This window comes from Neoarius graeffei, chromosome 25 (genome assembly GCF_027579695.1).
Source record: "Neoarius graeffei isolate fNeoGra1 chromosome 25, fNeoGra1.pri, whole genome shotgun sequence".
Lineage (NCBI taxonomy): Eukaryota > Metazoa > Chordata > Actinopteri > Siluriformes > Ariidae > Neoarius > Neoarius graeffei.
In genome coordinates this window covers 58,791,170-58,805,124 of record NC_083593.1, presented here as the reverse complement: position 1 = coordinate 58,805,124, position 13,955 = coordinate 58,791,170, and the positions used below count along the sequence as shown (strand labels likewise).

The 13,955-nt window shown below is 41.2% G+C and overlaps 1 protein-coding gene across 2 annotated transcripts in view; it reads right to left on the bottom strand.

Moving 5' to 3' along the window:
- Positions 1–866: 866 nt before the first annotated feature.
- Positions 867–13,955, bottom strand: part of erbin (erbb2 interacting protein) — a 144,345-nt gene continuing 131,256 nt past the window's right edge. For both annotated transcript variants that reach the window (XM_060909099.1, XM_060909100.1), the window contains 5 exons: positions 12,459–12,515; positions 9,710–9,889; positions 4,015–4,107; positions 3,257–3,331; positions 867–3,142 (listed from right to left, as the gene is read on the bottom strand). In XM_060909099.1, coding sequence (XP_060765082.1) covers positions 3,035–3,142; positions 3,257–3,331; positions 4,015–4,107; positions 9,710–9,889; positions 12,459–12,515 — 513 coding nt within the window. In that variant the 3' untranslated portion in view covers positions 867–3,034. The remainder of the gene's footprint in view (positions 3,143–3,256; positions 3,332–4,014; positions 4,108–9,709; positions 9,890–12,458; positions 12,516–13,955) is intronic.

Here is a 13,955-nt window from a genome sequence, read left to right as displayed (position 1 = left end):
AAAGTACATTTTGCATTTAATTTGGAAATCACAGTTCTAGAGTCTGGAGGAAGAGTGGAGAGGCACAGAATCCAAGGTGTTTGAAGCCCAGTGTGAAGTTTCCACAGTCTGTGATGATTTGGGTTGCCATGTCATCTGCTGGTGTTGGTCCACTGTATTTTATCAAGTCCAAAGTCAACACAGCCATCTACCAGGAGATTTTAGAGCACTTCATGCTTCCATCTGCTGACGAGCTTTTTGGAGATGCTGATTTCCTTTTCCAGCAGGACTTGGCACCTACCCACAGTGCCAAAACTACTACCAAATGGTTTGCTGACCATGATATTACTGTGTTTGATTGGCCAGCCAACTTGCCTGACCTGAACCCCATAGAGAATCTATGGGGTATTGTCAAGAGGAAGATGAGAAACACCCGACCCAAAAATACAGATACGCTGAAGGCCACTATCAAAGCAACCTGGGCTTCAGTAACACCTCAGCAGTGCCACAGACTGATCACCTCCATGCCACACCGCATTGATGCAGTAATTCATGGTAAAGGAGCCCCAACCAAGTATTGAGTGTATAAATGAATCTACTTTTCAGAAGTTGGACATTTCTGTATTGTAAATCCTTTTTTTAATTGATCTTAGGGAATATTCTAATAATTTGAGATACTGGATTTCTGATTTTCATGAGCTATAAGCCATAATCATCAAAATTAAAACAAACAAGGCTTTAAATATTTCACTTTACATGTAATGAATATAGAATATATTAAAGTTTACCTTTTTGAATTAAATTATGAAAAAAAGGAACTTTTTCATGGTATTCTAATTTTTTGAGATGCACTAGTGTAGTGCAGTTCCACACCAAAACACACACAATTTCTAAAAGACCATTTGTTTATTTATTTTTTGTTTCCACAGGATAACATGAAACCTAAAATTATGTACAAAATCTGGAATGTAGAATAAATGCATAGCGATCAGCTTCACGTAGCTGCTTCCAGAGAAACCTTTAAATTCGCTATCCATTTAAAAACCGCTGCTGTGATGGGATTTATTGCTGGTCTTTATAAACTAAAAGGTCAGTAATGCCGTGAGTAAACTCAGAAATATTTACAGTTTCATTAGTCATCAATAAACGTTAAAAGAAAAAGTCTAAAGCGCTAAATAAATAGATGAACACGGGACAGTCCATAAAGACCAGTTGTTATTTTTATGCAACAAAAATAATCAGATTTTAATTTGATTTCCAGATGGTCATGATTATTTTTGAAGATTTCACTGGTGGCGATAAAACATGATGATTGCGGGGCCTTTATTGAAGTCGTTCATGAGGAAAAACCACAGCGCTTATAAAGTACAACAGGACATAATTATTCACTCCTCCAGCAGACGGAGGAGGAGGAGAACAGCAACGCTGCTATGGACTCTGTTTACCGAATTACTGCGTCGGGTCGTCAATGACGTGCTGTCCTGCCAGTCTAAATTAAAATCAGAAAACCAAATGCATTAAATTGGCTTCACTACAGATACGACAAGCATCAGTGTTTAAGTCTGTATTTTAATGCACACACTGATGAAGTAAATTTGGCCTTAAATTCATTCATGTAGAGCTTCAGAACCACGATGATTTACATCCAGAATAAAAATCAGCAAGGGAGTGATTTCATGCAGGAATTTCACACAGTACAACATTCACTTTTTGTGTACATACAGAGCTGTGCACGAAAAAACAAAATGTCTCTAAGACTTTCAGCTTGACTGCTGGAGTTTGAGAGGTTAATCAGCAGCTCGGTGCTGTACTCACTGAAACGGCGATGGACTCACTCAGGCTTTCTCTTTTTGTCTTGTATAAGCTGAGATCAGGATTCGTTTCAGGATTAAACCAAACACAGCATTAAGAACAGCTTTGCAAAATATTCAAAAATGCTGTTTCCTATGTCGTCTAAAAGATTTACAATATAAAATGCTATCACAAAAAAATGCAGTACTAAAAGAGTTCCACTTGCACGTGTTTTTTTTTTTTGTTTAAATTGTTCTGACAAATCAGCTTTCTGAAAGTGAAGTCTTGCTATTGCTCTCTCATCTGTGTGGATCAGTGAGTATTGCTCAGAATCGAAAAGGTCACGACCTTTCACCCTAACTCCGACCCGTCAGGGTTAATTGGCACTTCACACGTCCTTCTCATTCGTCTGTCTGTGTTCCAAGACCCAAATGCAAACAAGTGATTCAACACTGAAACTGTTTAAACATAAAGATGTGTGTGTGTGTGAGAGAGCGAGCTCAGATCAGTGAGTCGAGCTCAGAGTGAAGTAAAAATGTCAGTGTGGTGGGTGTGGTCAGTGTGGTGGGTGTGGTCTGATGTGAGACGAGGAAAATCACTCATCTCCACAGGAAGCCCTTTAGGTGTGAGGTCCATAAAATATCTGACATCAGATTTTCCCAGCATGCACTGTGTCATGTCCATGTGCATATTCGCACACTTCTGTCCTCTATAACTTCTCCTCGGTTCCTCTTCACCACATCTCACACACAGGTTCTTTACAGAACAGCTGGGTTCTAAAGGAGTTAAGGGACAGACTTAGAGACGTGACGGAACACTCTGGTTGAAGACATGTGGATGCGGTCAGATTTTCTGTAAAGCACACTGACCTCCACATCAACAGCTCCACAGGTCCGAGAACTGTCTTAAATAAGAAAAAATACGAAGAAATTGAAATGCGATTTAAAAATAAAACTAAAAATACAGGCATGCTGATGTCAGCAGACAGAGAGCCCTGCCCCCTGCTGGACATCTCTGTACTGTACTCTACGGTGAATTATTAAAAAAAATTGTACAAAAAGCACAGTTTAGTTGTGCGTATTGTTTCTCCCACAGTGAAGGCTGTTGCAGAGACTCCGCCCACACCCCGCAGTGGTTTTGCCTCGTTTCATTACAATGCTCACATCCTTCCATTAAAAACAGTTCAGCTGTACATGACTCCTCCTCCTCCTCCGTGTACAAAAATAAAAACGAACATTCAGACATCCTGGGTTCTGTGGAGTTTCTACGCTGCCATGTCTCTGATGATGACCAGGTCCACTGTGCTGGGGAAGTTCTTCAGGAGGGACACGGCGTTCCCGTGATCGATGTTAACAAAGTTGTATCCATTCACCTGTGACAGAGACGAGACCCGTGAGCTGATGGCCTTTATACTCAAAGAGCAGAGAAAATTAAAGGAGATGGCAGGAAGAGGTAAACATGAGGAGGTATAAAGAGGAGGAGGTACCTGGATGATCTTGTCTCCTGGTTGGAGGAGTTTAGAAGCAGGTCCGTCAGGCTGAACTCTTGTCACAAATATCCCCTTTTAAAGCAAACAGTTTTAATCATTAATCATCAGCGAGGTCTGAGTGAATCAGGACCAAAACAGAAGAAATAAAATTAATAAAAATTAATTATAGTAAGAAACATTTTCATCTAAATGTTGTAACATGATACATTTTCTTTTAGCAATACAATTTCTCTGCAAAACACAAACCTTTAAATTATTGGCACCCCTTCTTCCAACAAGGTTGGAAATACCTGGGCATGAAGGAATGCATCAAGAGTGCACATCTTCACACTCCCAGGTGTGTGTATGTGAACTTCGTCTTTAACACACACCAGAGTTTCAGTCGGGACACAGGGGTGCAAAACACTGATTCTGTGTCATGTGACCTTTTCTGTGCTGATTTTGAAGAATCATCATCATGTTTACAGATTCACTGACAGCTTACCCTCCTGGCAGAGGTAACAAGGTTTGGGATACAACAACATGCATGCCTTGATTTGAAAGATGTTAAAGGGGTACCAATAATTTTGCTTTTGGAAAAAAACGATTGTTTTAAAATTGTATTTGTATGAGCATTGTTTTTGTTGGAGGAAAATCAGGTTGCTTCTATTTCAGGTTTGATACAAACAGTCTTTCCCATTCATTTTAAAGGTGCCAATATTTCTGTAGCTGACTGTAACTAAGCTTCCTGTTAAACAAAGACATGAGAGACGTACGTTATCATCAGGGCGGAACGGGTTCCCTCGTCCTCCCACTCCTCCTGATATACTGAAGCCCAGCTCAGGGTTCTTCTCAATCTTCACATGCATCTGAACAACACCAGGACAGACACACATCAGCTTCACCATCTCCCTCTCACACACACACACACACACACACACACACACACACACACACACACACACACACACACCAGCTTCACCATCTCTCTCTCACACACACACATCAGCTTCACTACCTCTCTCTCTCATACACTTCGATAACCCTGAAGATCCTCTGAAAACAGTGTTTGTGTCCATCTTAGATTCAGTAGGGATTAATCAGAATGTCATAGGACCGACCCATAATGGTGGCCACACCCACGATCTAATACTAACATTCGGGTTAAACGTAGACAATATAGTCACACTTCCACAGTCTGAAGTTCTCAGATCATTGTCTCATCTCATTCAAACTATGTCTGAGTAATAATATATGCACCTCACCACACTACTGTATTAAACGTACATTCACATCAACTACTGCACAGAGCTTTATAAATGATCTCCCAGAGCTGTCAACTTTGATTGGGTCACTGTCAGCCCCTGCAGAACTCGATCAGGCAACTGAATGCTTAGAGTCAACATTCCGCCATACTTTAGATAATGTAGCTCCTCTTAAAAGGAAAATGGTCAGAGACAAAAAATTAGCACCCTGGTATAATGATGACACTCGCACTTTACAAAACAGACCACTCGAAAATTGGAACGTAAATGGCGTCAAACAAAATTGGTAGCGTTCAAATTAGCGTGGAAGGAGAGCTTCCTGAAGTATAGAAAAGCTCTTAGTGCTGCGAGATCAACATATCTCTCCTCCCTAATAGAAGATAACAAAAATAATCCTAGATTCCTATTTAATACTGTAGCAAAATTAACCAGGAATAAGTCCACTATAGACACATGCACACCTGCAGTATGGAGTAGCAACGACTTCATGAATTTTTTTAATGATAAAATTGAGAATATCCGACAAAAAATTCAAACTACTAATTTAAGGTCAGACAATGTAAGTGACCCTGTAGTTAACAATATAACTGTATCAGATCATCAGTTAGAATGTTTTACTCCCCTTAGAGAAACTGAATTACTTTCATTAATCTCTACATCAAAAGCCTCAACTTGCGTACTAGATCCCTTACCGACACGTCTATTCAAACAGATAATGCCTGGAGTAATTGAACCGCTTCTAAAAATAATAAATTCTTCTCTTATGATTGGCTATGTACCCAAATCCTTTAAACTAGCAGTTATCAAACCCCTGATTAAAAAACCTGACCTTGATCCCTGTCAACTGTCCAATTATCGGCCAATATCAAACCTCCCCTTTATCTCCAAGATCCTTGAAAAAGCTGTGGCACAGCAGTTATGCTCATATTTACATAGGAATAACATCCATGAAATGTATCAGTCAGGATTTAGACCCCATCATAGCACAGAGACAGCACTGGTTAAAGTAGTAAACGACCTACTGTTGGTGTCTGATCAGGGCTGTGTCTCGCTGCTTGTGTTGCTTGACCTTAGTGCAGCATTTGATACCATTGATCATTCCATTCTTCTGGATAGACTAGAAAATGTTGTGGGAGTTAAGGGAACGGCCCTCTCCTGGCTCAGCTCTTATTTAACTGATCGCTATCAGTATGTTGATGTAAATGGTGATATTTCTAGACATACTGAGGTAAAGTTTGGTGTTCCACAAGGTCCTGTCTTGGGTCCACTGCTTTTTTCGTTATACATGTTCCCTCTGGGTGATATTATTCGTAAACATTGTATTAGTTTCCACTGTTATGCTGATGACACACAGTTGTATGTTTCTGCAAAACCTGATGAGAGACACCAGCTTAATAGAATTGAGGAATGTGTGAAGGACATTAGACACTGGATGCTTATTAACTTCCTTCTGCTTAACTCTGACAAGACTGAAGTACTTGTGCTAGGACCACATACAGCTAGAAGTAAGTTTTCTGATTCCACAGTAACTCTGGATGGCCTTTCTGTTTCTTCACGTGCAGCAGTAAAAGACCTCGGAGTGATTATTGACCCCAGTCTTTCATTTGAAATGCACATCGATAACATTACCCGGACAGCTTTCTTTCATCTCAGAAATATTGCTAAGATAAGAAATTTAATGTCACTACATGACGCGGAAAAACTAGTCCATGCTTTCGTTACCTCCAGGTTGGATTATTGTAATGCCTTACTGTCTGGATGTTCCAATAAGTGCATAAACAAGCTCCAGTTAGTTCAAAATGCCGCAGCAAGAGTCCTTACTAGAACTAGAAAATATGACCCCATCACCCCTGTCTTATCCGCACTGCATTGGGTCCCAATCAAATTTCGTATTGATTATAAAATACTACTATTGACCTTTAAAGCACTAAATGGTCTCGCACCACAGTACCTGAGTGAACTTCTGCTCCTCTATGACCCGCAACGCCTACTTAGATCAAAAGGTGCAGGCTATCTGCTGGTACCTCGTATAGTGAAGGCTACATCAGGGGGCGGAGCCTTTTCTTACAAAGCCCCACAGTTATGGAACAGCCTTCCAAGTAGTGTTCGGGAATCAGACACAGTCTCAGTGTTTAAGTCTCGGCTGAAAACAGATCTGTTTAGTCAAGCCTTGTGTTAATGGTGTTTATGAGGTAAAGGTGTAGATCTGGAGGATCCTCAGACAGAGTGTTTTGGTAAACTGGGATGTATGGATGCTGTCAGTCCCCCACTCGCTTGCTCACTCGAGTTTGTTGACGGTGTAGTGGCTGCTGCTTTATGTCCCGGGGCTCCCTCATGCCTGTGTTACCTTCTGGCTCTCCCCTTTTAGTTATGCTGTCATAGTTAGTTGCCGGAGTCCCTGCTTGTACTCAGTGCAATATGTATACTGTTCCTACTTATTCAGGTGACATTGGGCATACCTAACAACCTGTGTTTTCTCTCCCCCCCAAATCTGTCCCTCTGAGTTACATGTCGGTCCTGGGATCGAGGTGCTGACCCTCTTCTGCTCCTCAGACCTGCCTGATCCATCCTGGTGCCCTGTGTCTGGTTGGAGTCTCATCGCATCGCTCCTGTGGAGGACGGCCCCATGAGGACAGTTGAAAGTCACACTTGGAAGACGCTTTGGACTCTTACAGTAATGCTTTTATGGCTGAGGACTACAGTTGACTTGCTAACTTTAGGACTGCAGTTGTCATGAACAGTTTTGTACTCAAGTTTCCATCAATGAAGAGTTTATAACATCAACGAAACTGACTTCATGTTAAAACTGTTAATGTTATAGTCATGCTGTCTGTTGTTGCCCAGGTGAGGATGGGTTCCTCCCTGTTGTCTGAGGGAGTTTTTCCTTGCCACCATTGCCATGGGCTTGCTCATTGGGGATAGATTAGGGATAAAATTAGCTCATGTCTTGGCTCATTCAGATTCTGTAAAGCTGCTTTGGGAAAATGTCTATTGTTAAAAGCGCGATACAAACAAACTTGACTTGACACCAGCTTCACCATCTCTCTCTCTCTCTCACACACACACACACACACACACACACACACACACACACACACACACCAGCTTCACCATCTCTCTCTCTCTCTCTCTCACACACACACACACACACACACCAGCTTCACCATCTCTCTCTCTCTCTCTCTCTCTCTCTCTCTCACACACACACACACACACACACACCAGCTTCACCATCTCTCTCTCTCTCTCTCTCACACACACCAGCTTCACCATCACACATTGGAGTGTGTGTGTGTGTGTGGGGGGGGGGGGGGGGGGGGGGGTTGTACAAACTTAACTGTTATCATTTGAATTTTTCAGCTGTTCATATCTTAACATACACAATTTACCATCACATGAAGATTTTTGCTACTTCTGTAAAACCCAAGCACACTAAAGGTCTATAAGTTACTAATGTTTTTCATTTTGTCCCAACAGGTGTGAAAACTTCTGCACTGTCCCTCAGTGTGTGTGTGTGTGTGTGTGTGTGCTCATCATTTTAAAACTTTGTGTGTTTGTGGTGAGGAGAGCTGCAACATCACAACATCTCTATATCCATCACATCATGTTTTCTTCCCTGGATATGCCTTTACTGGATCAGACCTGTGCCCAGGGCCGTAACCAGGATTTTTCAAATACCGAGGTCAAACATTGCGATACATCTTATTTGCCAAAAAAAAAATGTCCTAATATGGTGACTTTTCATACATTTTGGAAACGAGTCAAAATCACAAGCCCAACAAGATGAACATGTAGGTGAACATGTTTATTTTAACAATTTCAAAACTGCATGATCACAAAAGTATTTTGTGTGTGGGTGAGTGAGTGAGTGAGTGAGAGAGAATGAGTGAGTGAGTGAGTGAGTGAGAGTGACAACGCAATCTAGCCGAGCCTGAATAGACTTCAATTGCTTTTTAAAAAATATCTGCCCTTTTCAATAGCAAAATACTAGACGGTTATTGGACAAAACCGACTAAAACGCTCCATTCGGAGACTGAGCCTCACTGGAGATGGGAGTTAATAAGAGGGGCGGGACAAGACTTCCCGAGAGGAGGCTCATCTCCAGCTGCTGATTGGAGGAGGAGCTGTGAACGCGGCTGGGCTCTTCATGATTGACAGAAAGCAGTCAGAGGCGGTACATCATGTTGTAAATAAAATGTGAACATAAGTTTGCTACCCGTTTTCATTTCCGTTCGAAAATACAACCAATGATCAAAACAATAGTGTCTTGTGTTCACGTTAGCCTATAGTCTGGTAAGTTAGCAAAATAGCTCAAGTCTCGTCAGCACCAATAACTTCATAAACAACAGGTCACGACTGTCCAGCCTTTTCTGATCTGAAACGCACCAAATCACATCGAGAGAGAGAATAAAAGAGTTTGTGCCGCCTGGAAAACGAAAATCCTATCTAGCTAAGTGGCTTCCACTGTTGCTGCTTGAAATGCTAATTAAAATTGCACTGTTAATGATCATAAGCATTCCGGCACATAACTGTCAGTGACTGGCAAAATGAACTCCCCTTCTTCCCTCTTTCTTTTTCTCTCACTTGCTGACTTTCCAGAGCTGAGTTTGGTTTGTTTTAGTGTAGTAGAATTCTTCATCTTATGTCAATTTTCAGATTCCACGACTAATTGACAAACTGCCTGGCTGCGGAGTCGGACCTTGATGAGAACACTTCTCAGCTCTTGTGTATCCCGCGGTGCTGAGCTGACTATCGCAAGGCTGCCGGATATGAAATGTTTCCAATGTCGGATATTTCAGCTTCGTTTAAAAATGATTATGTGGACTTTATTTTTAGACAAACAAATGAGAACAGGGGGATGCAAGCTGAATTTAGAATTTTCCACCGATCAAAGTCAGAACGATTTTCATCATATATTAATTTCACATTTCTGAGTGAAAAAAAAAATACCGTGGGAAAAAAATGCCGAGGACATGAGCTCGGTGTCCTCAATGGTAGTTACGGCCCTGCCTGTGCCTATGCAGCGTCACAGGAGGAGACGCTGGACACTCTGTGATGGGCTCATGCTCCTCTGATTGACAGGAGCAAGAAGAATGCTGCCCCTCCTACACACACACACACACCCTCTGACACACTCAGACACAGAGCCACATCTTTATCTTGTATCTATCATACTGCTCATGTCAGTTCCAGTTCTGTGTGGTACCTCATGCGGCAGGGTGTCATGGGGGTGACGTGGGGGACACGGGGGCTGCTGGGACACTTTGAGCATCAGGTAGTCGATGAGCTGCTCTCTGGAGGGATGACGAGCCATCGGGGCCTGAGCACAGTTCATCTGTGAGCGGAGTGGAGGAGGAGCACACATCTGACCATTCATCAAAGGCACCTACACACACACACACACACACACACACACACACACACACACACACACACACACAATGTTTTACACACATTAATCTGTTTGTCAAGCCTGAATTGTCTAAAACGTGTGCTTCTGGTTTGATGAGGTTTCTTTAGGACTGAAAACACCATTTCAGCTCGTCACTGAGTAAAACCTCAAACTGTTTTTTTTTATTCCTAACAATACATTTATCATCATTCAGCACATGAGAATAAGAAACCTGTATTTCTTTTTTTTTTGGATAGGGTTAGAATTATAGATGGGTTATTAGAACTTTTCCATTTGTATTTATATTTTCCTGCAGTCTCAGTGAACCAATCAGCAAATGTTCTTTTCATTAAATCCATTTTGGTGAAGAAGCAGCTGTGAATCATGTGACCTGTGCTATGCTGAAGGGGTTAAACAAAAGAAAAAAAAACCCAGGTCATTACTTCAAAGCTGAAAAACATGCACTGTATACTGTACTTATTAACAACATTAGTTGTATGTTTGAATGCACTTCTCTTGAGATATCAGCCAATTCAGTTAAAATCAACTTTCCTCATCCACTCTGTAGCTGTTTGAGTTGTCAGGCTCGACTGTGATGAGCTAAAGCTACTCACACCAACTGCTTTAACAAAGCGATGATAGCTTTGTTCTATTTGTAAAAGACTGTGCAGAACAGACAGTTGTCTCACTCTTTAAACCACTGCTGCATCACATTGACTCGGAGCTCAGAGACAACACATTCAGCTTTTACTCTTAGACTGTCACGTGTACACTCCTGATTCTGCTTCAAACCATGCAATCACTCCTCCATTCCAAACAAAGCGAACATTACTATTAGTTCATCACTGTTTATTCCTTTGTTATTAATTACACACTCCAACTGTCCTGTTTCATTTTTATTTTTTAACATCCTGACAGTTGAGTCCTTTGTTTTTACAGTTCTGCACATGCCGATTTAAACAAACCCGCACGAGTCACGGACACACCGATGAGACGCAACCTGTTTTTGTGATGTCACAGCTTTAAAAGATGATCAGCTGCTTAATGCTCGGCTCCAGACGACTGCCCCCCCCCACACACACACGACAGTTTCATTTTAGGAACATGAAGAGCATGTGGTAAAGCCAATCCTGGTAAAGCTGTGGTCATAAAACTAATCTACAGGATCCTGTATTAAAGCAGTATGTTATTGAGAAGAGAGTGAGAGAGAAAGACTACATGATAAACAGCATTAAGAGCGTTATTAAACACACACAGTTACAGGTCAGTCACTGAGCTGTTGATTTAGAGCACAATGGAGTGTTTTCTCTGTTTTAACACACTATTAGATCGTTATGGAGGTGGTGAAGTTTTACTATCTGACACCAGGGGGCAGAAGAAACAAAAACAAACAAAAAGAAAAAAAAGAAGAAGCAAAAATCCACTTCATATGTGGACAATTCCAGCACATTAAAAAGGCTAAATCTGTATAAAACAGATTGTGTAGTTTTTAATCTGTTGTTTATTTTATCTGTTTTATTCTTGTAAAGTGTCCTTGAGAGTCATGAAAGGCGCTTATAAATAAAATGTATTTTTATTATTATAAAAACTGTGGTGTGGATGCAGATTATTGTAATTCCAGATTAGTTTTAATCAGATAAATGATCTGGTGTGTGTGTTAACTGCCTAAACACTGGTAGCTGGTCATATATTATGATAATCATTTATTTATTATTTCCAAGACTATCATAACTTCACTTCCTTCTGCCATTTTAAGCATCAAAACGCACCCCAAACACCTCACACTTTCGTCTTTCTGCCTGTCTTGTCTTTTTTCCATAAAGCAAACTTGAGCATTATAAAGGTTTTATATAAAACAGAACACGTGATGTTGTTCTTCTTATGAATTAAAGTACGAGTTCCGCACACTGAGTCATAATGAACCAAAAGATTTAACAGGCATACAATAAAATATTCAGTATTCAGCTTTTCATTTCAGAGACTTCTTGTGTTTGGAAGGTCTGGAGGATGATCTGCCCTCAGGAGAATAATCTCAGGAGTGATATGTCTGTCTCTCCCCCCATCCGATCTTGCTCATCAATTAGTGATTAATTATCACTGCTGGAGCAGAGCGTCTCAGGGTCAACATCCTCCGCCTTAGTGTGTGTGTGTGTGTAAGTAACAAGACTTTTCTAAAGCTATTGAGAATTTGCACTGAATTGAGAAAACCTTTGCTGAAAATCCTCACTCAAGTCACGACTCTGTTTTGTGAGAGCGCTCACCTGCTGTTGAGAAGAAATATAAGGTTATAATCTGTAGATCTGTGAGTTACAGGAAATAAAAGTCTTATAGCTCAAATGAAAGTGATGTCGTGTCCCCCCCCCGTGGGTCACTTCCTTATTCTGATTCCACAAAGCAGACTGGTGATCGGAAACAAACACGAGGCTCGTGTTAGATATCCTCATCCTGGATCCTCCCTGGACGTCTGCCCTATCACTGACCCCGAGCCACCTGTGTATCTGTTTAACTCCATCTTCATTTAACCAGATTAAATCAGCTCAGGGTGTAATGAGGTGAAACTTACTTTTCTGTGCGAGTCGATGGTGTAGCCCTGCTGTCCATAAGGACCAAAACTCTCATCCTGCAAACACACACAACCACACCATGAGAATATTCTCATTACAAAAGCAGGTAATTGTGGTTCTTTCTTTCTGATCCTAAAGTGTGGCTGTGAAACAGAACATTCTTGATTTAATCTGCAGCAAAGTGCTGCGGTACACCTGTTCATGAATAATTCAGTGAGTCCGGGATTTAAATAGCAGCCTATCAGGATATTTTTACCAAGGTCTCACAATCACAAATCTGGAACTGAATACACAAATTTAAGGAAGAACTGAGCAAATTTTAGGACTGAAGTTCAGATTTTGACCACAGGAGTGTCCACATGGCACAGCATCTATGTGGGTGGATTATACCGTAACCCCAGGCCTTTTCTCCTTCACTGCACTCTTACATTTTCATTCAGAGCATATTCACTGTAATAAACATTAACTGTAATAAACAGGTTGTTAAACTTTTTAAAAGCTCAGAAGTCTTGATGCGGGAAAATTCTCCTGTGGTCACTGAAGTGATTAAGAGAATAAAGCATGTGGTCACACAAGAGTGAAGTTAACCCTCAACAGCAGCGCACGCACGCACACACACACACACCAGCACTGAGTCAATAAGGTGCTGTGTGTGAGCTGAACATGACACTGAGAAACAGCGCAAAGCGACAGACTGAGATAAACAGTCCAGAATAACCAGGGTTAAAAGTGAGGGTGAGTGTGCAGGGTTACTCAGGAAAAAGACCAAAAGGAGTAAATCAGGGTGACAGAGACGTTCAGTTCAGCACCTGACTGGAATAATCACCACAATATCATGCGATTTTCTACAAATAAATGAATGAGACGCCATCAGCTCCTTAATCTGATGCTAGACACAGTGTGACACGAACGTTCGGGTTTGGATGAGAAACAACTCTGTGTAAACGTGCTCATCATGAGGTCATTTAAGCACCACCCGAACGTGAGCATTCGTATATCAGAGGAGACGTGGAAAAATGTTATTATAGTGAAACTAATCCTGTCTAAAGAGGGCTAAAGGCAAAAATCTGTTCACAAGAAGAAGAAGGGGAAAAAAGGACAATGCTGGATTGTCCCCAGTGCCCTGTGTAAAACTAATGCAATCTAAACAGTACTTTATAAACGATTAACACCAAATAAAGCCCTTCTCTGGACACAATGACAGGCTTTATACAGGTCACTGGAGTAATTCCATCCTGGACAGGTGCTACTCTGCGATTTTATTTCCACAGACATCAGATTAATGATGTTGGTGTTCTCTTCCCTGCCCTGAGAAAATTCTGCCCTCATCACCTCACTGTTTTTCAAACTGAACAGTGATCTGATCACTTTATGTGTGTCCAGACAGACAGCTCTGATTATTTTACACACAGAGGTCACCGCTGCATTGGAAAGAATGTCTTGTGACCGCTGTTACTGGCCAAGTTCATTCATTTTTGATTAAGAGAAGATATTTC